General features: G+C 39.0%; 1 protein-coding gene across 1 annotated transcript; it reads left to right on the top strand.

Annotated features, from left to right (window-relative positions):
- Positions 1-10,694: 10,694 nt before the first annotated feature.
- LOC122044153 (LOB domain-containing protein 6-like) lies at positions 10,695-12,488 on the top strand. Its single transcript, XM_042604688.1, has 2 exons — positions 10,695-11,435; positions 12,484-12,488. Exons 1-2 carry the CDS (start codon positions 10,730-10,732, stop codon positions 12,486-12,488), a joined length of 711 nt encoding a protein of 236 aa, XP_042460622.1. The 5' UTR covers positions 10,695-10,729.
- Positions 12,489-27,135: the final 14,647 nt, after the last annotated feature.

Here is a 27,135-nt window from a genome sequence, read left to right as displayed (position 1 = left end):
ACCGTATTCCTCTTCTAACCTCGGACGTTGTGTGGGCAACGATCTTCCAAGATGAGGACCACCTAGCACCTTCTTCTTCTTCCTTCAAGTTTCGGACAAGCACCAAAATCCAAGGATGAAGAACTTTTTCCACCAATTAAGCTCCAATGGATGCAAGCTTTCTCTCCTTCTTCTTCTTCTCCAAGTAGTATCCGGCCTCCACAAAAGCTCCAAGCAAGGAAGAGTTTCGGCCACCACAAAGAGGAAGAGAGAGAGAGAGGATGGCCGGCCACAACACCAAGGAAAAAGAGGGAGAGAATAATAGAGGTTGTGTCTCATGAAGGCACCCCAACCCTCTCTTTTATATTCCTTAGCTTTGGTAAATAAGGAAATTTAATTACAATAAAATTTTCTTAACTTTCCTTGACAACAATTAATTAAGAAAAATTAAATAAAATTTCCTAATCAATTAATCATGGTCGGCCACCTTAATAAGAGCAAACAAGACAATTTCAATCAATAATTAAAATTCCTTATTTGTCTTCGGAAATTTTAAAAAATAAAATTTCTCTTTAAAATCCCTTCATGGTTGATAAAAAGAAATTTCTATAATTTTAATTTTTCTATATGTGAATAATATATAAAGAAGAAAAATAAAATATCTTTCCAATCTACAAATAAGGAAAGAGATCTAATCTCTTTCTTTAATCTTTTGTAGATCCTTTTAAAAGAGATATTTTAATTTTTAATCTCTATAATAAATTATATCTTTCACATAAGAAAATTTTAAAATTAAAATTCTTTTTAATTTAATGGGGGCCGACCACCTAAGCTTGGGTTCAAGCTAGGGTCGACCACCCATGAACTAAGGCTTGGCCGACCCTAGCTTGATCCACAAGCTAGCTTGGCTGGCCCCTACATCATGGGTATGAAGGTGGGTATAGGTGAGTATAGTACTCTATAAATAAGAGGCTACGATAGGGACCGAGAAGAGGAATTGGTTTTGGTCTCCCGATAAAATTAAGCATCCCGTGTTCGCCCCGAACACACAACTTAATTTTATCAATAATAATTCATTCCACTAGAGAACTATTATTGAACTACCGCACCAATCCCAAATTATATTTTTGGGCTCCTTCTTATTATGAGTGTGTTAGTCTCCCTGTGTTTAAGATGTCGAATGTCCACTAATTAAGTGAGTTACTGACAACTCATTTAATTAATATCTTAATCCAAGAATAGTACCACTCAACCTTATCGTCATGTCGGACTAAGTCCACCTGCAGGGTTTAACATGACAATCCTTATGAGCTCATCTTGGGGACATTATCAACCTAGATCACTAGGACACAGTTTCCTTTTATAATCAACAACACACACTATAAGTGATATCATTTCCCAACTTATCGGGCTTATTGATTTATCGAACTAAATCTCACCCATTGATAAATTAAAGAAATAAATATCAAATATATGTGCTTGTTATTATATTAGGATTAAGAGCACACACTTCCATAATAACTGAGGTATTTGTTCCTTTATAAAGTCAGTATAAAAGAAACGACCTCTAATGGTCCTACTCAATACACTCTAAGTGTACTAGTGTAATTATATAGTCAAGATAAACTAATTCCTAATTACACTACGACCTTCCAATGGTTTGTTCCTTTCCATTTTGGTCATGAGCTACTGTTTATAATTTATAAGGTACTGATAACATCATCTTCTGTATGTGGCACCACATACTATGTTATCTACAATATAAATTAATTGAACAACTACAACTAAATGTAGAAAATTTGACCAAATGTGATTCTTTATTCAAAATAAATGTTTACAAAAGCTTAGGCTTTCAGTATACACTCTAACACATGCCTCGCACCTGTGGCTTCTAAGGACGGGCTCTCCGCCTCAAACGCAGGGTCCAAAAGGACGTATCCATGCAAATTCCCCCAAGCATTGTATCGAACCCCTGGAGAAGGGGATAACAGAATGAAGCAATCTCAAGCCTCCTCGGGAGTACTAGATGAGAGACTTCCTAAAGGTTATAAACCCTCGTCTACTGGAGAATACAGAGGTAATAATGACCCGGAGGATCACCTCTGAAAATTCCAGAACGCTTCTCTACTGCATTAGTACAATGACACAATAAAATGTCGAGTGTTTTTGAATACTCTCTCCAAGTCAACACAAAGATGGTTTAACAGGCTGCAAGTCAGATCTATTACTTGTTTCAAAGAATTCAAAAACGCCTTCCTACATAACTTCATTAGCAGGAGATACCAAAAGACTAATCATAGTCTGTTTGCACTCAAACTAAGAGCTACAGAGTCCTCAAGAGCTTACATTAAGCGTTTCAACTAGGTGACGCTATATATCCCGTTAGCCACCTCTGAGATATTGATAAACACCTTCTCTCAAGGCTTGTTAGAAGGAGTTTTCTTCCAAGCTCTCATCTGAAAACCCGCAAAAGACTTCGACGATTTACTAGAGAAAGCGACATTAATGTGGAGGAAGCTCAAGCCACCCAGAAGAAAAAATAAAAACCCCCACTCTAGTCAGCGGGTGGAGAGGAGGCCACCACTACCTCCTGTCCGTCCTAAGGATCCCCGATCAAATTATCCGTCAATTTAAGAAACAGGGGTGGCGCAGTGGGTCAGGGTCATTCAAGCTCCTATCAACCAGTCTTCCCCACGGGAGGCCCGATATTATACTTACCATTAATCTCACACTCATTACACAGGAAGTTGTCTAATGTTTACTCAGGATTCTTGTCGAGCAGCCGAACTAGGTCTGCCTCTGCCCGAGATTACACCTCAACTTCTAAGAAAGCAGGCCAACAACCGTAACATTTCGACTTGATCAGCTAATACGCCTCAAGGGAAAGAAGATCCGAGTGACTTGTCAAGCAATAGAGGAAAGGAAATGAGAGAAATTCGAGAGGAGAACTGGGGAAATGCCGTCATCCGAGACATTAGATAGACGGGTCCTATACTCGGTCGGAGAGCCGTGTAGTGCCTATTGGAGATGTAACTAAGCTAGTACTCCATGGGGATGAGCCGTAGAAACTCCTCAAGGGGTTTGTGTCTGTAATGTTAAAGGTGAGAAGTTGGATTGACTAAGGAGTGCGAATTACCTCCAACCTTACCATAATTGAGGAGTAATCTCTATCTGTAATGACTTTTATCTAATGAACATATCATAGACTCTCGCCCTCGTGCGAGTTATAAGCGAGCAGGGCTCTCACGTCCCAATGACTGCCCGGTCGGATCCTAGACTCTCTCTCTAGTGTGAGTTATAAGCGAGTATGGCTCTCACATCCTAATGATCGCTCGGTTGAATCCCAGACTGTCGTCCCCGTGTGACTTATAAGCGAGAAGGGCTCTCACGTCCCAACGACTGCCCGGTCGGATCCCAAACTCTTATCCCTGTGCAAATTATAAGAGAGTAGGACTCTCGCGTCCCAACGACTACCCGTTTGGATCCCAGACTCTCATCCCATACGAGTTAAAAGCTCATGTTCCAATGACCGCCCAGTTGGATCCTAGACTCTTGTCCCCATGTGAGTTATAAGTGAGTAGGGCTCTCGCGTCCCAATGACCACCCGATCAGATCCCAGACTCTCTTCCCGATGTGAGTTATAAGCAAACAGGGCTCTCGCGTCCCAAGGACTGTCTGATCGGATACCAGACTCTCACCCCCGTGAAAGCTATAAGAGAGCAGGGCTCTCGCGTCCCAACGATCACCTGGTCGGATCTCAGACTCTCGCCCTTATGTGAGCTATAAGCAAGTAGGGCTCTCGCGTTGTAACGATCACTCGGTCGGATCCCAGACTCTTGCCCCTTTGTGAGTTATAAGCGAGCAGTGCTCTCGTGTCCCAATGACTGCGTAGTCGGATCCCAGACTCTCACTCCCGTGTGAATTCTAAGCGAGCAGGGCTCTCGTGCCTATAACTTCCCAGCTAGGATCCGCTATACTCGACTCTTATCTCTATAGCACTCTGCCCGGCTCTCATCTCTTCGGCCACTCTGCTGGGATCTTATCCCTACAGCCATTCTATCTGGTTTTTAACTCAATAGCTGCTCTGCCCGACATTTAGCATGATTGTGGCGATGCTGGAAATATACGCATATTGTAACCCTTCAACACCACAACCTTAACCTCATGATTTGATCAATGCTCGAGCACAAGAGTCAATCACTCGCTTGTGAGAAATGATTTCTCACAAGAGTAAACTGAACGATGATTAAGGATAATAAAGTTGACATGGAGGTCAATATGCTATCAACAACACACAACACAGTCTAATTAAGCAGAACCTAGAAAAAGTAGTTTATGGTCTCCCTTCTATAATTCTTTCATGATAAAAAATATTCATCTGATGGACCAGTCATTAGGCATCCTTCCTCACAGGGTTGCGGACTGCTCCTCCCATCCCAGACACGAACGAGTAGCCAAACTATAGCCTGAGCAGAAATCGACCACTTGCTCCTCCCTCAAACGTTTGTTGAACTCACCTTTATAGACCCTACAAGGAAGACACTAGCTCAGATTTGGTTTGGTCAAATTTGGCTTGTAAGGAGCTCCGTTCGATCGCTTACAGGTCTAGGTCCTGCTGTTGCTTCAATATTGTTAGATCCTTGGCCTTTGCCTCTCTAGTTAGGGAAGAGATCGCGGAGGCATGCATCATTTTCAGGTCATATAATTCCGTAGTCCTTTGTGCTAAGTCCATAGAGCTTTTGTTCTTCATGTCAAGTTCATCTCGAGCTTTGGATTAGGCAGCAGACAGACACACCTCGAGTTCCTTCCAATTCTAGTGCTAGAGATTCAGGGCTTGCAACGCCTCCACTAAGGATTCCTCCTCCTCGGCGAGTAGTTGAGTTCGTCCTTTTTGCCTCTAGCTGTAGCTGTTGGATCACTTCAATCAGCGTCTCGGATGAGATTCTGACTCCATTACTTCGAGAGATTCGCTGAAGAACAAGGAAGAAGCACAACAAGGATAAAGGAGAGGTAGGTGATAAGGGTCGGGGAAGGGGGCCCCTTTTTAAAAGAATGATCATGGGACAAACCATACAATCTCATTAGGAAAAGAGCCTCCTCCTAAAACCATTGGATCAAAGGGTAGGTGGATCCTCATAAAAAGTTACGCGTTACCTGTATTGGGAAGAAGCAATAGTTATGGACACAGCTGAGGGCGAAAAAGCATGCCATCACAAGCGAGATAGTAAAGCGACTATGGTCTAGTTAGTCGGACATGAGCCTTCTTCGACTAGACTTGAAGGGTGGATTGTGATACGAAAAATAGTGGATGACCCCCACTACTAGGATGGAGATAATGGTCAAGATGACGTGGTAGGCAAAAGTCGGGAGGAGGTGGTGGTCATGGTTAAAAACTACGTGTCTAAGCAATCCATGCCCCTAATCCCATCCGTCCTCTTATCCTAATCCCGGCAGGCCTCTTAGCCGGTTGGACCCCGAGCTCAGTCCACTTCTACTGGGCACTATCCCCATCTTAATCCCGACCAACTTCTTAGTCGATCGAACCTAGGGCCCAATCCCCTTTTCCTGTGCACCATCCCAGTCTTACTCCCGATCTGCTTCTTAACCGGTTGGACCCAGGGCTCAGTCCCCTTCTCCTGTGCACCATCCTAGTCCTACTCCCGGTCAACTTCTTAGTCAGTCGGACCGAGGGCTCAGTCCCCCTTCTCCTGGGCACCATCTCAGTCTTACTCCCGGTCGGCTTCTTAGTCTGTCAGACCTCCAGGGCTCAGTCCCCTCACTTCTCATGAGTATGCTCACAATCTAATCCCATCCGACTTTACGTCGGTCAGACCTCCAGGGCTCAATTCCCTCACTCTCGTCTGACCTCTTAGCCGGTCAAACTTCCAGGGGGACAACACTATCAGGGAATCACAACAACTTGTCAGAAAATAACATATATTCATCAAAGAATATTCCAATATTCTGTTACATACCAATCATAGAACTTTCCTCTACCCAATGGAAGTCTGTTGTACATCTTCTTTCACCCGACACTCTCATGCGACATTCTCTGATGTCTTATAATCGCGAAGATTATAAAAGATAGTATAAAAAGAAGGTCCTCTCTGTTGGCCAGGTACATGATAGACAGTAGTCTTACTTACATGCGCACATTTAGTTTTCTTCATCTTTTCCCACTCGGTTTCTCTTCTGGATTCAGTGTCGGAGGGCCTGCCCAAGGACTTCTTCCCGGGTTCTTGCTCTAATACCTCTGGGTGCTTAGTTGGTGGTACTTGCAGGGTTGTGGGTACTATTAGCAATCCTCTTCCCTAGGCCCCATATTCCTCTCTTCATCAACGTTCTCGCAATTATCACCGATGCCCCCATCTGACTCAGCTTCTGGACGAAATCAATAGTAAAATGGGGATCCAACAAAAATGCAGTGGTATGCAATGATATATCAAGTTTATCATTTATTTTTGACTCAATAATCACTATGATAGACTGATAATTTGATTCCACATTGTTCAGGGTCACTTTGATATCTTTTTTAGATTGAAGAAGCTCCCCATATAGAAACCCCATAGATGACTTTCTATCTACATCTACCAATCGAAGAACTCTTACCAAAGGAGCAAATATTTTTAAATAAAGTGTCATACCATTCCAAAAACTCATGCTCATCACAATAGAGTAAGTCAATTTTCCTTTATTTCTTTTTTGACCATTTATATTTCTCCCACATATCACTTATAAACATGACCCTTAAATTAGATTTTTTTTTTCAATCAAACTTTGCAATGTGAGAAAATTTGATGTAAATCCGGTAACTCCTTATGAATAGTTCTTGTCATGCTTCTACCCAATTTAGTTACTTTCTTGTTGCCGAATCTACTATCAACTATTCAACAATGGAATGTTTCTTATAAAATTGCAAGCCATGAATGCATTTGGGTGACAAAAACTGAACAGATTATTGTGTGTAAAGTTATTGCAAGCCATGAAGAGTTTAGTTTAACATTTATGCACACTAAAGAAATTGCATATCATCCAAACCAATAGTATAGTGTATGCCAATTGCTGCTATTAGCATTCCCAGCCTTATCTTCCTATTATCATCTCATGGAACAAATGCAAGGTATGGACAAAAGTATATACAATTGTGTTTTGCTTTCCTGGATATAAGCTCATACATTGATGTTTAACTAAAGAGAACAATTAGTTTTTTGTATATTAGAATTAAATCATGAAATGGTGCATGAAATTAAGGATTCTGTTTATTATCCAGTTCAGCCTAATACAACTACTTTCAAATATGGTTTTCATAGAGCCTTACAAATTGTAGACAAAAATATACAAATTGAATAATCTATTGACGAACTTTTAGTTTTTCAGTTGTTGATTGTTGATATTGAATGTGCTAATATGTGATTATGCACCACTTGATTGTAAACTTTATGTGCTGGCAAATTTTATTATCTGATTTACCAAGATGCTAGCGTCTTCATTAGGCTGCACCTTGTATGCATGTTAATGCCATCTTTTATGCTAGCAAATTCATTTGGATTTGGATTTGGTCACTAGTGTTTGTAGCGGCCCTTGAACACTTTATGAAAATGTGGGTTCGGTTAACCTAAAAAAAGCATCAAGTGTCTTGTATTTGTAACATGATTGTATTTGACTTTTGTTTTCTTGTTGGGACATTGTTCACACTACAATCTTTTAACTTATGTTCACAGTTCTATAGTGCTTTCTACTTTGAACATTGCCCCAACATAATTATATTAGTTGGTCCAAATGATTACTGTTCTTTGTTTTTCTAAATTGTTTTATTAGTTTTTCACATCTGTCCCGTCAAAGATATGATCTGTAGAGTTTTATGGTCTAGTAATTGCACATATAGTACCAAAGATTTGCAATATTTGTTTATGACTATTGCCTTTGCTTTTTTAAGCTTGGATAATCTTCTAATCAGCTTTGTATATGGACTAATAGTTAGGTCTAGAGGTATAGTCAATTTGCATGATATTTATCCTGAATTACTTGACATGCATATAGCCCTAGGATAATATGATGAATTATTTATTCCTTTTCCAGACTCCTCGTGAAGAGTTTGAGTACCTGAAACATCTTGTAGGACAACACTATTGGTGACAGCAATGAGGTGATTATGAAAATTTGGCTCATTTTAATTTCATATGCTAGCATTTCTATAATATATAAATAATCGTATGACCATTTGCATAAACAACATCATAGAAGTCCTTTTCCATGTTGCCATTCCGAGTTCTTTTTTTTTATTGAAGTTATTATTAATAAAATTGGAGGTGTCCGAGTTGAATTTACTTCTGTATATGTTCCAACTATAGTGGATTAAGATCATTACACTAGTGCTAAGTGAGAGAAAATGCATTTATACATTATTAAAGAATAAATACATTTAATAGTCTTATTAATGTTTTTTTATAAATTCTTAAGTGTTGACATTCTAAACTCTGAATTATATATATTTTTTTTCCAGATGGCTTTATTGCCTGAAGGCATAAGTGAATTATTGCATCAAAAGAAGCTACCACTTCCGTTGGTACGCCTGAGCGTAACTCTGTATATTTTGTTTTTCTATTATTTTTTTTTCTTTTAAAAAATCAAATTGTTGATTGCTTGATATCTCTAATTAATGTGGATTTATTTATTTGCCTCATATGTATAACTTCTCTTCTTGCATGTCAAATGTCACACTATTATTCTTTCTGCAACAAATATATGTGAATATTGGGTACATTCTATTCTCAACGCATGATATTGTAGAATATATTTGGGTGACTTTTACAGATTAGAGTAAAAGGTTAATTTCGATATATTTTATTCTCAAAAGATTATATTCTCAATCTTGGAGAAAAAGGTTAATTTCTGTTTTATGAAATATTTTTTTTTATTGAATATTCAATCATTTGCCATTAATCTCAAACTTCTATTAATATTTCAATTTATAATAGAATAAGTATTACAATCAAAATCTATAAAATCAAAAGTGAATTCATTTACTCCTATGTGGTGCGTGTAGGTTGTGATATAAATTTTTGAGTTGTATTTAGAAATTTTTGGATACATTTTATTGATGAAATTGATCAAACATATTTTGTGAATATATTTTTGGATTCATTTTGGTAGATATTTGTTGTATCAAAATTGTGAAATAATACGTATAAATTACTTTATTAATTTAAAAATTTTATTGCAGCTAAATATATTCTATTACTTTTATATTACGAAGAAGTAATACAACAAAAATTAGTTCGATCACGCTAAATATAAACTTTATGAAGTTGTATAAATAACTTACTTCGTCAATATAATTTATAAAATTATATATATATATACTCATTTCAGCACTGCCGGTGGGCTTGTGGGCTGGTGAGGAGATATTAAAGCAACTCTTATCATATCCCTTGCATATCACTTTCAAGTTTTCTTGAACCAACAGAAAATCCAATTTGATAATGTTTCACCAAGTTAAGAATGAATGTACTTTACAACTTTGAACACTCCAATTCATTTCAAATTATGAACTTCATATGTTACCTGACCTAGTCAAGAATCAATGTACTTTGCCTTTCCTACGCTTGCCATTCTCCCACCTTTCTTGGCCATGGAGGAAAGAAGTCTTTTGAACTAGGGAAATCAAGATTACTTTCCTTGTTTGCATCTCCTACTGCACTACTTAAAACACGACAACTCTTTTGTATTCTACACTAAGGAAATTGGAACTAATTAACTAATATTTTTTTAGTTATTTTGTCTTATCCCAACGTGAGCCGTTAGCTGGCTACACTGGCCCATGTAAACTCCGCTCATGTGTAGAGGTAGTAACACTCAGAGAACTAATAAAATTAAGGACCATGGTTTGAAACTCAAATGAGATGAATATCTTGGAGGTTGACTTTATATATTTTCCTAATTAGAAAAAACAATTGTGGCTATCATTTTGTGAGGGTGGCTTGGGCTATCAAAAAAACGCTATTATAACTTATGACGGATGAAATGTGCTGATCCCAATCTGTCATCACAAAGACATATCTCAAGATCCTCTAGGCTATTTTTTATGATCCAGAGTGGGATAAATGACTCTCATTTATAAAATAGATGGGGACTATTCATCTCCACTAGTACATGTAAAGAGATTATTCTATAGATCGCAAAAGTGATTCAGAAGATCCAACTTCATTTTCGAGTGATAAGTGAGTATAAATCTTTGATTGAGAGACTTAAAAGGGGTATGATATCTGTGTATTTCACCATGCGTTTTGTGTGCTTGTATATATCTCTCTTTATATCCGTGGGACCGGTAGGGACAGTTAAATCTATATTTTTTTAAAAAGGTATGATATATGCCATCTTCGTAAAAACTACGTGGCATCTAAATAGGCTTGGATCTGCATTTTACTTGTCTTTGTTTAGCCACATTATAATTACCCTACTAATTAAATAAGGAAAGATTTTAAGTCAATTGTATGGTATTAGATGCTAACAAGGAAATAAAAGAAATCTATGCGAATCAAAATTAAAGAAATCAATCAGTTTCTACTTTTGTACGGATCGGATGGATAAAATAAGGATTAAAATAGAATTTATAGGTAAATCATGAGAGCATAAATAACACATTAAATTAATTAATTAATTCAAACTGACGGACGGTATTTAAGCGTGCCAGTATATTCTTCGTAGCTGTCCTTTTCCTGGCTTCTCGCTTTCCCTGTCGAGATCGATCATGGCTTCTTCGTCGTCGTCGCCGGCGCAGGTGGCGTTGTCGTCGTCGGTGCCGACGGCCTCGGTTTCATCGCCGTGCGCGGCGTGCAAGTTCCTGCGGCGCAAGTGTCAGCCGGAGTGCGTGTTCGCGCCGTACTTTCCGCCGGATCAGCCGCAGAAGTTCGTGCACGTGCACCGGGTGTTCGGCGCCAGCAACGTGACCAAGTTGCTGAACGAGCTGCACCCGTACCAGCGGGAGGACGCCGTCAACTCCCTCGCCTACGAGGCCGACATGCGCCTCCGCGACCCCGTCTACGGCTGCGTCAAGGTCATCACCACGCTCCAGCACCAGCTCCGCCAGCTACAGATCGATCTCTCCTGCGCCAAGTTCGAGCTCTCCAAGTACCAGTCCGCCGCCGCTCTAGCGCAACCTCCCACCTTGCCCTCCGCTGCTTTCCTCAACCATCACAACCACGTCACGGGTTTCGGGTTCTGGCCGGATCCGCTGGCGAGGGATGTTCGCCATTGCGTTAGCCAACACCAATGGACGCTGAGAACTCCAAACGGAGACTCAGATCTGACGGCCAGGGACGCAGGACTGGCGGCGGCGATGAACGCCACCACTGCGGCTACCATCGGCCTCTTCGGCACGCAGTACTCTAAGCACAGCGCCGCAGGCGGCCACGAGCGCTCCGGCGTTGGTCCCATCTACAGATCCATGTTACCAGGTACTCTTTACTTAATAGTCTTTAGTATTTTATGGATCTTGTTTCCCCCCTTTGACACATATATCTAGGCTAGGGTTTCAAGCAGAAATATATTAGCTCCAAATTAAAACCTAGGTTTTTGAAAAAACTTGAGGAACTCTTTCTCTTGGTTTTTCTTTGAAGAAAAAACAAATCTTGGACTCGATCGTGACGAACAAAGAACAACAATGATATATGCTAAATGCTTTAATATAATTCAAGTAAATCTTATACCTGCATGAACATGAAGAAATGCTTTTTTCTTGTATTGTTAAGTAGCGTAGAAATTTTGCTGGTTTGGCACATTAATAAGAATATTGAAAGTAAATAGTCACTACAGCAAAAGATTTGGGTGTTTTTAATTTTATTGAACAAATAGAGCATTGTGGATCGGTTTTATGCTTTTGTCTTTTTCAATCGATTCAGAGGAAGATAAATATTCCAGGGTATGTAAATTTAAGCAAGTGAAATTAGATGCAGGAATTTGACATCTTTATGCATGAAGTAATTCTGAAAAGGGACAACGACCCCTCTATAATATTATTACCTCAAGCATTTCCCTTATTTCTTATATTATTTTCATATGTAACTGAGTCTTCTCAATCAAAATTGAGAAATATTGGAAGGTAATTTACTTAGTTTATAAAGATATGATATTTTGAGAATACATTGTCTTTTCATGATGATTTATTCTCTATTTGCAATTAATTTACTTAGTTTATTATGATATGTGCATTAACCGAAAATAAAGAATTTGATGTTTTAGTGATTCCAATTGCCTTTATTTTTTTTTTCTTTTGAAGCTAAAAAAGATGAAAAGAAAGATATGCTATTTTTGAAACTTTTTAAAATTATTTTTCGAGATTATTCACAAATACTTTATGCCAAACAGTCCCTTGTTCTTTAATTCACTTGCTTTCTTTAATTACTAGCTCATGAATCTCAGCTAAGAGAATACAAATATAATACATAATCAGTCATTTTCTGTTTTATCTATAGTTCTACTGTAATTTCGCTTGCGTCGTTGCAGATTAAACATTTGTAGAACATATGGCTTGCTGAAGATCAAAGTGAGATAGATAAATCCCGATCGACGATCCTTGCATTTCACCTTTAGCTAGTCAAACTACAAAGAACGTAATTGTCTTTCATTATATACATCTACCACTTGATTTAATAATATCTTGGTCCATTACTGGTCTCTTCTGTATCCCAAGCGAACAATTTGCATGTATTCCTTGTTCTTATATACTAATTAAGCGACAATTCGCGTCCTTCAATTGATTTTCAGTCCAGTTATTATCTTGCATTTCCTTTCCTTTTATTTTCTTCGATTTGACTCGAAGCAAATAAGAAAGTAAAAAATGCTATCTTTTCAGTTGTTGGGATTCAAAAACAGTACAAGTTGATTCAAGGGGAACAAAAAGGATTACATTATACACAGGACTCAATCCCCATGAAGATAAGAGTATGGTATAGCTTTTCCAGTTGGTAGTCATTTCATTGTCTTGGGTATCTGCAACATTGTCATGGGAATCCCGAGAAGGTCAAATAAGAAGCACTTAGCCCAACACTTACCTAGACAAGGCCATTATTAATTTACGACGTAAGATTGGAGCCTTGGCTTTTTCTTCGACGAGCGTTTTTTAGGAGATTAATTCGGCGAGAACCTGAGCAAAGAGAAAGAAGCAAGGCCTCCCTGCAACCTAATAAATTAATGATCGTGCAGCAAGAGAGAGAAAGAGGAGGGAAAGGGTTAAGAAGAGGTAGGCAGGCAGAGGAGGTAGATGGATGACAATGCAGTGAGGTGGAGGAGCAATGATGGCTTTATGGATTCTTTAATGCGATTCACCGCTGCTCACGTCTCCTCCCTGGGCACGCTGCATGCATGCATGCTGCGGCAGCGGTGGCTCCCACCGGACGGGGATGCATTGGATGTGACCCATGCATGCAGTTTGAAGCTGGCTAGTGACGGTATGTCCGCGCGCTTCTTTGTTTGCGTGCATGGCTCCGCCAAATGCCTCGTGCGAGTCGCGAGCCGAGCGAGGAGATGTGCATGAGCGGAAAGGACATTATTCATTTATGCGCTGCATGCTCCGACAGTGCCCCCTCACGCGCTCAGGGGCGCGCGCGTAGATGCCAGAAGGGACGCAAGGCAGGCATTAAGAGGAGGAATAACTGATCTATCGCCCGTTCCTGCCAATAGAAAGAATATTGACGCGCGCGGCCAATGGACGACTTTAATTTGGTCCATTTAATTCATTTCATCGCATGATGAAGGCGCGCATTATAGTAGTGAATGGGGACAGCAGCAAGGACATGAGGAAGAAGAAGAAGAGGCATGTGGAGTCGGTTTTTAGGGGGACAAAATGAACCAAACTTTGGCGCTCACCCCGTATAGCATAGATCAGGCTCACCCCGGCCCGTAAGTGAATGCCATGCTTTCTGTATCATTTTCTCGCCAGTTGATGACATTGATTGAGGAGAGAGGTTGTATGCATGAGGATGGTGAGGGGCCGATGCCAGCTCAGTCTTGTTAATTTATTTTTGTCCTTGCCTTCGTAGGAGCTCAGCTCGAGTGGGATACATCTTCTTGAAGTAAATCATATATATATATATATATATATATATATATATATATATATATATATATATATATGGTAACATATGCATGTGGATGTCCATAAACTCCCTCAATATTGCTTCATAACTTATCATCTTTCATAACCTCATAATTTATGTCAATGCATGACCATGAGAATTTCAAGATGGTTATGTACCTACAAGTACCATGAATATATTCTTTTCAAAGATGAGAAAAAAAAGGTCAATAATCTTTCATTTTCGTATGCAATTGCATATATAATTTCATAACACAACATGAGACTTCTACTTGTTTTAAATTGCTATAGATAATATCAAAAAAATCTATAAATCAATATGTTTATATTTTTTTCTCCATCCAAATTATTCACATGCCAAGAAGTTAAATTCATAGTTTTTTCATGCTTTATTAACTATTATCCGATTAACTATTAGTTAATTACTTATTTATATAACTTATAATGTTTCAAAAATACTTTACAGTAATGTGTTACAAAATCATCTTTTGATTATATCATATTATATCATTTATTAATAAATATATATGATGCATGATAATTATTATTAATGATTTAGCTTTCTTTGTATTAGATTTTCACTATGTCTAATCTTTCAAAGTTAATGTTTGTAGCTCTTGATATTTTGAGAAAAAGATTATCTATTGTGGATTTTGGATGGAGAGATTCATTTGGATACAGAGATTCATTTGGATGTTATGGGTTTTGGAGACACCATAAAAGATAGAAATAAGGATTCTTTACAAAATCGTGCAAAAACAATGATATTCATTTATCACCATCTTTATGAAGACTTGAAAATTAAATATTTGACGATCAAAGATTCACTTGAGTTATGGAATAATTTGAAGGAAAGGTATGACTACTATACAATCTTGATTCTTTCAAATGCTCATTATGAATGGATTCATTTACATTTACAAGATTTTAATATGTAAGAATGTTTAGAATCAGCTCAAAATTAAAATTATGTGGTGAAAAAATTACTGATGAAGATATGTTGGAAAAAGAATTTATTCTACCTTTCATGCATCTAACATGCTCCTGTAGTAACAATATAGAGAGATTTGTTTCAAGAAATATTCTGAGTTGATTACATGTCTTCTTGTGGTCGAGCAAAATAATGGGATTTTGATGAAAAATCATGAAACTTGCTCAATTGGTGCTAGACCATTCTCTGAAATGAACGAGATAACTTGTAAAAATGATAAACGACAACATAGAAAAAATTCCATCTTTGCCATGGTCATGGTTATGGTCGTAGACACGGAAATGATCGATTACAAAAAAATTATGATGGTTATAATAAAAGAAACACAACAACTCACCAGAAGTTGATAAATGACAATAGTAAAAGGGTTCAAAGTGATGGTTCTTGTAAAATCTAAACCGCATGAATTCTAAACAATCAAAGTAAGAATTCGAATAGGAAAAACAAGAACATATGAGCATGGATCTTCGTTTCATCGAGAATACGACATAAGGAAATAAATACTGTAATTACAAAGTGTTAGTTAGAGCCCTAGAGCCAATCATTTGATGATTGTTGTATGGACTCGTTGTATCATATTCTTGTATATAAATAAAAGTATTTGTTTTGGTTATTATACTTACTTGTATTGGTGTCAAATAACTAAATATAATAGCATCCTTGAGTAGAAGGTTCTTACCTATATCAATCGATTGGTTGAATCGATAGTGAGATGATATAGGGAACACTACTCTTAATCATTCCTAGTCAAGTATTAACATTCAGGGACAATGTTAATGCGACGAGACTAGCATGTAGGTCAACTCGATGACTTAATCTCACAAGTCATGGATATGGAGATATAAAGTTGACACATGTGTATGCATTGAAGAATGTATACTGAATGACCCGCCATGAGAAAGTATTATGGATCGTTATATGAGTGGCATATACTTTCTCATGTGGCTATTAGTATGACTACTAGTCCTTGGACTTGAAGTCACCATGGTTCCCTACATAAGGAGTTACGTACTTTAGCTTCGTCAAACGTCACCCGTAACTGGGTGGACTATAAAGGCGATTACTGGGTATGTAACAAATTATGCGGAGGGATGTGAGTGATGTAGATGAGATCTATCCCTCCTATATGACGGGAGTGACATTGATATTCTTGATAGAGTGAGACCACGAAGTGCATGGTCATGCCCAAATGAGTCAATATAAGATACTGAACTCATTTGATTAAGTGAGTCTACTTGAAGTTTAAGATTTAGATTGATTAGAGGATGACGCAGTCTATGCCTCACATTGATCAATCTAGATGTCTAGGATAGAAGGACAATGTCATATATTGTGAGGAGTCACAATTAGTAGTCACAAGGTGATGTTGGATCTCAACATTCTTATAACTTTGGTAGTAATGATGTGTTGCTAGATACCTCTTATTACTTATGTTTCTAAATGAGTTTAAGAGCATTACCAACATTATAAGAACCTATAGGGTCACACACAAAGGGCAATTAGATGGAGATTAGGTTCATTTGATGAACATAAAGGATTAGGCTCATGTGATGAACCAAATTGGATTAAGAGTAATTCAAATTGAGCTAATTGAGTTGGACTCAATTTGGTTCATGTGTTAAGTGAGTCTAATTTGGACTTAGACTCATTTAATTAATTTAATTCAATGAATAGAGATTCATTAAATTAAAATTGACTTGAACCAATGGTTAGATTAGATCAACTAAGAGAGAGAAGTGGTCAAGCTTGACTTGACTTGAGAGGAAGATGAAGGGTCAAGTTTGACTTGACCATTTTCCACCTCATTGGTGAGTTGGCATTAAGTGGACTTATGATGATGTGCCACATCATCAAGACCACTTCATGGTGTGCCACCTTATGAGGGAGATCAAGAGTTTTTGACTCTTGAAATTCCATGGAGTATATAAACACTCACTTGAAGGTGGCCGACCACTTTTGTGGAGTTACAAGCTTGAATTGATTTTTCATTCAAGTCATCTTCTTCCTCAAGATCTTCTCTTCTCTCCCTCTCCTCCCTTGGCCGAACCCTAAAAAGGTGCTAGCAGACCTTTTGTTTGGTCTCTCCATCTCTTGCTTGTGTGGATACATATAGAGGAGTATCTACTTTGACACTCTCGAGATCCGGCGAACTTTGGACGAGCGGGATTAAGTGAAGGACTTCGCATCAAGGGTAAAGCTCTTCTCCTTTGTAGATCTAGTTTAGATCTAGGTTAGAAAACTCATACTCGAAGTTTTACGAAATTTTAATCTTTGCACGGATCCGTGGCATGGGAATTTCGAGGTTTCCGCAACGCAAAAAGCGATTTTTGCGGCCCGAAAAATCCAACAGTGGTATCAGAGCCACGTGCGAAGCGAGTATGAGTTTTAATTTGTATTTTTATGAAAATTACAGATCTGTAACTTTCTGTGAATTTATGATTTTTATAGTTTTTATGGGTATTTTTCTCGTAGAAGCGAAGCACAAGTGTTTAGACACTTGTAGGCTTCGACTACCGAGAAAATATTTCCAAAACGACAAGGTTTTGCCCCAAATCATTTTGGGACAGCGGACTAAGGTGCTGTAAGATCGCTTAGGAACACTCGCGATGGTTATATCGTGGGTAGGGGTGCTGCCCCTGACCCCGCAAGGGGATTCATTCCGCGATTGCGCCTGAAAATCGGTAAACGGGACCGCTGGGAATTTTTACTCATAAAAATTATAAAAATTGTAAGAAAATTTACAGAAATTTATAGAAATTATATAATTTAGAATTATGTATTATTTTTGTGATGGTCATGGCCCAAAAGACCCAATTAGATTGGAAATTTATGTTGTAATTCATATTATGGCCTACGTGTCATTTTCTGTGATGTGCGTGTTGTATATGATACGCGACCTACGCGTCGTGCCTTTCCTATTTTTATATTCCTGTTGTAAATAGTTTAGACTCGAATGTAACTCGAGTTTCACCTTTGTAATGTACAAATTGGAGCGGTGGAAGATCCACTCGAGACGGAGTTACGAGGAGGGGGCGAGCAACACAAGGTGGTCAAAGGAAGGAGCTTGAGAAGCTGTTGACCTTAGGTTGACCATCCGATTTTTTCATTGGCTTGAGAAGATCGTAGTAGGGCCATGACTAATCACAAAATATTTAATTAATTGCTTGTGTGTGTATATATGATGCATGCTAGAATAGTAATTAATTAGCGCCTTAACGATTAGATTAGATCTAAATCGCGTACATGATGCGCCCTAACGATTAGATTAGATCTACATCACGTATATGATACACCTCGTCGATTAGATTAGATCTCAATCGTGTCAACTCATAATGCCTACCATGCCGTGATACCTATCACTACCTCGATCACATATTGTTGTTGAATCTACCAAAGCAGAGCAACACATATTATCTTGGTAGGGTACGGAGGGACAATTTTTGGTCCCGCCTATCAACGCATGGGTGAGTACAACTCAATTAGATTGAGTAACTAGTTAACTCAATTGGATCGAGTTTAACTATAGGCATTTTCCAATGGTTGGTATATAGGTCAAAATCACGTTTATACTAACTCTTGGGCGTATTAGCCAAAGCTAACTCGAGTTTTAATATGAATGCGGATCTTAATCCTATAAACAAGAGTTGCATAGAGATGTAATTGGTAATTAGTTACCTACCGATCATACTAAGACTTGAGCGATTTAGTCAAAGCTAACTCAAGGCGTAGTATGATGTGGATCTTGTCCCACATGAATTATAGAATTTAGTGGGAGCATCATTTAATTAAAAGGCATAATTAAATGATTAATAGAATATGATATTTATTTATTTTTCTGTATTTTTCTATTGTAGATAACCATGACATCAAATACGAACTCTTTCTCCCTGCGTTCCGTCCTTGTGAAGGACAAGCTCAACAGAGCAAATTTCCTGGACTGGTACAGGAACCTGAGAATCGTTCTCACACAAGAACGTAAACTGTACGTTCTGGAGCAACCCATTCCGGAGGCACCTCCTGCCACTGCCTCGCGAGCTGACCGTGATGCTTACAAGAAGCATCAAGATGACGCATTAGATGTGTCATGTCTTATGCTCGCGACCATGAACTCTGAGCTTCAGAAGCAACACGAGTTGATGGGCGCTTATGATATGGTTGAACATCTTCGTCAACTATATTAAGGACAAGCGAGACACGAGAGATTTGAGATCTCTAAGATATTATTTCAGTGCAAGATGCAAGATGAGACTCCCGTAGGCCCATATGTACTCAAAATGATTGGGTACATAGAAAACCTACAGAGGTTGGGATTCCCAATTGGCCAAGAGCTGACCACTGATCTGATCTTGCAATCATTGCCAGATAGCTATAGTCAATTCGTTCTAAATTATAACATAAACAAAATTGATAAGCCATTGCCTGAGCTTCTTAGCATGTTAAGAACTACTGAGCTCAACCTTAAGAAGGTTAAGCCCAACTCCATTTTGATGGTGCAAAAGGGCAAAGGCAAGGGCAAGCCTAAAGGCAAAGGAAAGTCCCAGGCCAAGGGCAAAGTCAAGGCACTGAAACCCAAAGGAGGGGTCGCCAAGGATGCTACCTGCTTCCACTGCGGTCAGACCGGGCACTGGAAGAGGAACTGCAAAATCTACCTGGAAGATCTTAAGAAGAAGAGAAGTGAGACTTCCACTTCAGGTATCTATGTTATAGAAGTCAATCTATCTATTTCTTCATCATGGGTATTAGATACCGGATGTGCTTCTCACATTTTAACTAATGTGCAGGCGCTGAGAAATAGCAGGGTATTGACGAAGGGCGAGGTGGACCTACGCGTAGGCAATGGAGCACGGGTTGCTGCTGTTGCTGTTGGAACTTATCATCTATCTCTACATTCTGGGCTTGTATTAGAATTAGATGAATGTTGTTATGTGCCTGCTTTAACTAAGAACATTATATCAGTTTCTTGTTTAGACAAGAAAAGCTTTTCATTTATAATAAAGAACAAATGTTATTCAGTTTATTTAAATGATATGTTCTATTGTAGTGCACCTCTGATGAACAGACTCTACATTCTAGACCTTGAAAACCCTATCTAGAACAAAAGTACCAAGAGGTTCAAGTCAAATGACATGAACCAAACCTATCTCTGACACTGTCACTTAGGTCATATAAATGACAAACGCTTATCCCAGCTCCATAAAAATGGTTTGCTGGACTCATTTGATTTTGAATCATATGAGACATGCGAGTCATGCCTTCTAGGCAAGATGACCAAGACTCCCTTTAGTGGACACAGTGAGAGAGCGACTGACTTGTTAGGCCTTATACATAGTGATGTATGTGGCCCTTTCAATGTCACTGCTAGAGGTGATTATAGGTACTTCATTACATTTACTGATGACTTCAGTAGATATGGTTATGTGTACCTGATGATACATAAGTCAGAATCCTTTGAAAAGTTCAAAGAATTCAAGAATGAAGTACAAAATCAGCTTGGCAAAAGTATTAAGATACTTCGATCAGATCGAGGTGTTGAATACCTTAGCCATGAGTTTCGTGACTATCTAGCTGAGTGTGAGATTCTATCTCAACTCACTCCTCCTGGAACATCACAGTGGAATGGTGTATCCGAAAGAAGTAATCATACCTTATTAGATATGGTACGATCTATGATGAGTCACACAGATCTTCCTATGTATCTTTGGGGCTATGCTCTAGACACAGCAGCCTTCATTCTCAACCGAGTTCTATCTAAGGTTGTAATAAAGACACCATATAGGATATGGACTGGGAGAGATGCCCAGGTGTCTTTTATGAGGATTTGGGATTGTGAGGCTTACGTTATACGTCAAGTCTCGGACAAATTGGGACCCAAATCCGACAAGTGCTATTTCATTGGATATCCCAAGGAAACGAAGGGATATTACTTCTACATTCCCAGTCAACACAAGGTAGTTGTGGCTAAGACTGGGGTATTTCTAGAAAGTGACTTTGTTTCTAGAAAGACTAGTGGGAGTACGTTCGATCTTAAAGAAGTTCAAGATGTGGACCATAGCACTGAAGCCTCGATGGAAGTTGAACTAGAACCACAAAGTATTGTGGATGATGTTGTTCCACAAGGAGTTGAGGAACCATAACCAGTTCAAGTAGACCTACCTCTTCGCAGATCTGATAGGGTACGTCGTCAGCATGAGAGATACTCATTTCTCTTGTCTGACCATGATGACGTTGTGCTCATTGAGGATGAGCCTACCTCCTATCAGAATGTGATGAGACCAGATTCCGAGAAATGGCTAGAGGCCATGAGATCCGAGATGGAATCCATGTACACTAACCAAGTATGGACTTTGGTTGATCCACCCTTAAGGGGTCAAACCCATTGGGTGTAAGTGGGTCTTTAAGAGAAAGACTAACATGGATGGACTTATTTATAAGGGTCGCTTGGTAGCTAAAGGTTTCAAGAAAATTCATGGTATTGACTATGATGAAACCTTTTCTCCAGTAGCGATGTTTAAATCCATTCGGTTCATGTTTGCTATTGCAGCGTACCACGATTATGAGATCTGGCAGATGGATGTCAAAATCACGTTTCTGAATGGAAACCTGCTCGAGGATGTGTACATGACACAACCTGAGGGTTTTGTAGATCCACTGCATACTGGCAGAGTATGCAAGCTGCATAGGTCCATTTATGGACTAAAGCAAGCTTCTCGGAGCTGGAATCTTCGATTCGATGATGCAATCAAACAGTTTGGTTTCATTAAGAATGAATATGAACCTTGTGTCTACAAGAAGGTTATAGGGAACACAGTTGTCTTCCTTATATTGTATGTGGATGACATACTACTCATTGGGAAAGACATCCCTTTGTTGCAGTCTGTCAAGACTTGGTTAGGGACTTGTTTCTCAATGAAGGACTTAGGTGAAGCATCCCGCATTCTTGGCATACAGATCTATAGAGATAGATCTAAGAGATTGCTTGGCCTAAGTCAGAGTACATACATTGACAAGGTACTACTTCGGTTTGCCATGCAGAACTCCAAGAAGGGATTTCTGTCGATGTCACATGGTGTGAGTCTTTCGAAGACTCAAGGTCCCTCTTCTAGAGAGGAGAGAGACCGCATAGATCAGATCTCTTATACCTCATCCATAGGATCTATCATTTACGCCATGCTATGTACTCGTCCTGATGTCTCGTATGCTTTGAGCATGACGAGCAGATACCAGTCAGATCCAGGTGAAAGTCACTGGATAGTGGTCAAGAATATTCTTAAGTACTTGAGAAGGACTAAAGAATATTTCTTGATATATGGAGGTGATGACGAGCTAGCTGTAAAGGGTTACAGTGATGCCAGCTTCCAGATCGACCAGGATGATTATCGATCGCAGTCAGGGTTCGTGTTTTGCTTAAATGGTGGTGCTGTGAGCTGGAAGAGTTCGAAGCAGAACACAGTAGCTGATTCTACGACAGAGGCCGAGTATATTGCTGCATCAGAAGCAGCAAAGGAGGCAGTTTGGATCCGTAAGTTCATTGTCGAGCTTGGGGTGGTTCCTAGCATAGCTGATCCCATAGAGCTTTATTGTGACAACAATGGAGCAATAACATAAGCTAAGGAACCTCGCTCACACCAGCGGACCAAACACATACTACGGCGCTTCCATCTCATTCAAGAGATTATTGAGAAAGGAGATGTGAAGATTTGCAGAATACCCACAGAGGCTAACATCGCAGATCCCTTGACCAAGGCTTTGGTACAGAAAAAGCATGATGGTCACACTAGGTCATTAGGCCTTAGTGCCTACACTGATTGGCACTAGTGCTAGTGGGAGATTATTAGTTAGAGCCCTAGAGTCAATCATTTAATGATTGTTGTATGGACTCGTTGTATCATATTCTTGTATATAAATAAAGACATTTGTTTTGATTATTATACTTACTTGTATTAGTACCAAATAACTAAGTATAATAGCGTCCTTGAGTAGAAGGTTCTTACCTATATCAATCGATTGGTTGAATCGATAGTGAGATGATATAGGGAACACTACTCTTAATCATTCCTAGTCGAGTATTAACATTCAGGGACAATGTTAATGCGACGAGACTAGCATATAGGCCAATTTGATGACTTGATCTCACAAGTCATGGATATAGAGATATCAAGTTGACACATGGGTATGCATTGGAGAATGTATACTGAATGACCCGCCATGAGGAAGTATCATGGATCTTTATATGGGTGTCATATACTTTCTCATGTGGCTATTAGTATGACTACTAGTCCTTGGACCTGAAGTCACCATGGTTCCCTACATAAAGAGTTTCGTACTTTGGCTTCGTCAAACGTCACCCATAACTGGGTGGACTATAAAGGTGATTACTGGGTATGTAACAAATTATGCAGAGGGATGTGAGTAATGTAGATGAGATATATCCCTCCTATATGACGGGAGTGGCATCGATATTCTTGATAGAGTGAGACAACTAAGTGCATGACCATGCCAAATGAGTCAATATGAGATATTGAGCTCATTTGATTGAGTGAGTCTACTTGGAGTTCAAGATTTAGATTGATTAGAGGATGACACAGTCTATGCCTCACATTGATCAATCTAGATGTCTAAGATAGAAGGACAATGTCATATATTGTGAGGAGTCACAATTAGTAGTCACAAGGTGATGTTGGATCTCAACATTCTTATAACTTGGGTAGTAATGATGTGTTGCTAGATACCGCTCATTACTTATGCTTCTAAATGGGTTTAAGAGCATTGCCAACGTTATAAGAACCTATAGGGTCACACACAAAGGACAATTAGATGAAGATTAGGTTCATTTGATGAACCTAAAGGATTAGGCTCATGTAATGAACCAAATTGATTAAGAGTAATCCAAATTGAGCTAATTGAGTTGGACTCAATTTGGTTCATGTGTTAAGTAAGTCTAATTTGGACTTAGACTCATTTAATTAATTTAATTCAATGAATAGAGATTCATTAAATTAAAATTGACTTGAACCAATGGTTAGATTAGATCAACCAAGGGAGAGAAGTGGTCAAGTTTGACTTGACTTGAGAGAAAGATGAAGGGTCAAGTTTGACTTGACCATTTGCCACCTCATTGGTGAGTTAGCATTAAGTGGGCTTATGATGATGTGCCACATCATCAAGACCACTTCATGGTGTGCCACCTCATGAGGGAGATCAAGAGTTTTTGACTCTTGAAATTCCATGAAGTATATAAACACTCACTTGAAGGTGGCCGACCACTTTTGTGGAGTTACAAGCTTGAATTGATTTTTCATTCAAGTCATCTTCTTCCTCAAGCTCTTCTCTTCTCTCCCTCTCCTCCCTTGGCCGAACCCTAAAAAAGGTGCTAGCACACCTTTTGTTTGGTCTCTCCATCTCTTGCTTGTGCGGATACACATAGAGGAGTGTCTACTTTGACACTCTCGAGATCCGGCGAACTTTGGACGAGCGGGATTAAGCGAAGGGCTTCGCATCAAGGGTAAAGCTCTTCTCCTTTGTAGATCTAGTTTAGATCTACGTTAGAAAACTCATACTCGAAGTTTTACGAAATTTTAATCTTCGCACGGATCCGTGGCATGGAAATTTCGGGGTTTCCGCAACGTAAAAAGCGGTTTTTGCGACCCGAAAAACCCAATAGTGGTATTAAAGCCATGTGCGAAGCGAGTATGAGTTTTAATTTGTATTTTTATGAAAATTACAGATCTGTAACTTTCTGTGAATTTATGATTTTTATAGTTTTTATGGGTATTTTTCTCATAGAAGCGAAACACAAGTGTTTAAACACTTGTAGGTTTCGACTACTTAGAAAATATTTCCGAAACGACAAGGTTTCGCCCCAAAACGTTTTGGGACAGCGGACTAAGGTGCTGTAGGATCGCTTAGGAACACTCGCGATGGTTATATCGCGGGTAGGGGTGCTACCCCTGACCCCGCAAGGGGATTCGTTCCGCGATTGCGCCCGAAAATCGATAAACTGGACCGCCGAGAATTTTTACTAATAAAAATTATAAAAATTGTATGAAAATTTATAGAAATTTTTAGAAATTATATAATTTATAATTATGTATTATTTTTGTGATGGTCAAGCATAAAGATATAGCCCGAAGTAGATCTTCTGCTATCCTAGCATCCAGCAAAATCCGAGTCTGAATATCCAATCAGCTCCAGATGATCTGATCTCCGATACGTGAGCATATATCCCTTGGTTCTTTGCAAATACCGCATCACTTTTTTTACCGCTTTCCAGTGTGACGATCCTGGGTTACTAACAAATCTGCCTAACATCCCCACTATAAATGTTATATCTGGTCGAGTACAAACTTGTGCATACATGAGTCTTCCCACTGTTGATGCATATGGGAATTGCTCCATCTCCTTTATTTCAAGTTCAAGCCATGGACACTGCTGCAAGCTGAACTTGTCACCTCTTGACACAGGTGTGTCACCGGGTGCACAGTTCTGCATACTATACCTTATAGGCACCTTTTCAATATAGGGCTGTTGTGAAAGTCCAAGAATACCTCTTGAACGATTACGATATATCTGTATGCCTAAAACAAAGGATGCTTCACCAAGATCTTTCATTTCAAAATTACCAGATAGAAATGACTTGGTTTGATGCAGCATACCATCATTATTGCTCACAAGCAATATATCGTCCACATACAAAACAAGTATAACAAACTTGCACCTCCCACTAAACTTGATATATATGAACTGATCAACAGGGTTCTCTTTAAATCCAAATGAGGTAACCACTTGATCAAATTTCTGATACCACTGACGGGATGTCTATTTTAAACCATAAATGGATTTCTTTAATCTACATATTAGGTGCTTTGAGTCGTTAGACTCAAAGTTCTCTGGTTGCACCATATATATAGACTCCTCTATGTCTCCATTGAGGAATGCAGTCTTTACATCCATTTGATGTAGCTCCAAATCATAATGAGCTACAAGTGTCATGATTATCCTAAAAGAGTCTTTTGTCGACACAGGTGAGAAAGTCTCCTTGTAATCAATGTCTTCTTTCTGAGTGAATCCCTTGGCAACGAAACGAGCCTTATATTTTTTGACATTACCCCTTGAATCCCGCTTGGTTTTAAATATCCATTTACAACCAACGAATTTCTTTCCTTCAGGCAATTCGACAAGTTCCCAAACGTCATTGTCCGTCATAGATTTCAACTCTTCTTGCATGGCGTTAACCCACCTTTTAGGATCAAAGCATTGTTTGACTTCTTGGAGAGATGTAGGATCACCTTCCAACCCTATGTCAAAGTCATGCTCTTGGAGATAAACATAATCATGAGAATTCGTGCTTCTCTGTTCCCTTGTGGATCGCCTTAAAGGCACTTGTATTTGAGGTGGTTGAGGTATTTGCTCATCAATATGAGGCAATACTTCAATTTCAGTGGAAGGTTCCTCCAATTGCATTGGAGATGTCATGGGAATATCTTGGTTCACTACGCTTACTGGATGTGTCATACACATAATGTGCGGTAAGGTAACCATACCGCTACTGATCGCACTAGTAGTAACCGTTCTTGAGTTCAGTTTCCTTTCATTAGGCTTGTAAGGCCTAGCTTCAGCTGGACAACCCCAGACGTGTAAGTGTCTAATGCTAGGCTTCTTACCCGTCCACATCTCGAATGAGGTTTTAGTTACTGCTTTACTAGGTACTCTATTGAGTAGATAAACTGTAGTCTTGAGTGCTTCACCCCACAAGGACTCTGGTAGAGAAGTGAAAGTCATCATATTTCTTACCATGTCTTTTAGGGTTCGATTGCGACGCTCAGCTATACAATTTTGACTGGGTGTACCAGACATGATATATTGAGGCACAATTCCACACTCAGCAAGGTATTTCGCAAAAGGTCCTGGACGTTGTTCACGTGATCCATCATATCGACCGTAATATTCACCTCCACGGTCGGATCAGACAGCTTTAATTTTCTTACCTAGTTGAAGTTCAACCTCGGCTTTGAAAATTTTGAACATATCCAAAGATTGTGATTTCTCATAAATAAGGTATAGATAGCCAAAT

Source organism: Zingiber officinale, chromosome 2A (genome assembly GCF_018446385.1).
Source record: "Zingiber officinale cultivar Zhangliang chromosome 2A, Zo_v1.1, whole genome shotgun sequence".
Taxonomy (NCBI): domain Eukaryota; kingdom Viridiplantae; phylum Streptophyta; class Magnoliopsida; order Zingiberales; family Zingiberaceae; genus Zingiber; species Zingiber officinale.
This window is presented reverse-complemented; position numbering and strand designations above follow the sequence as displayed.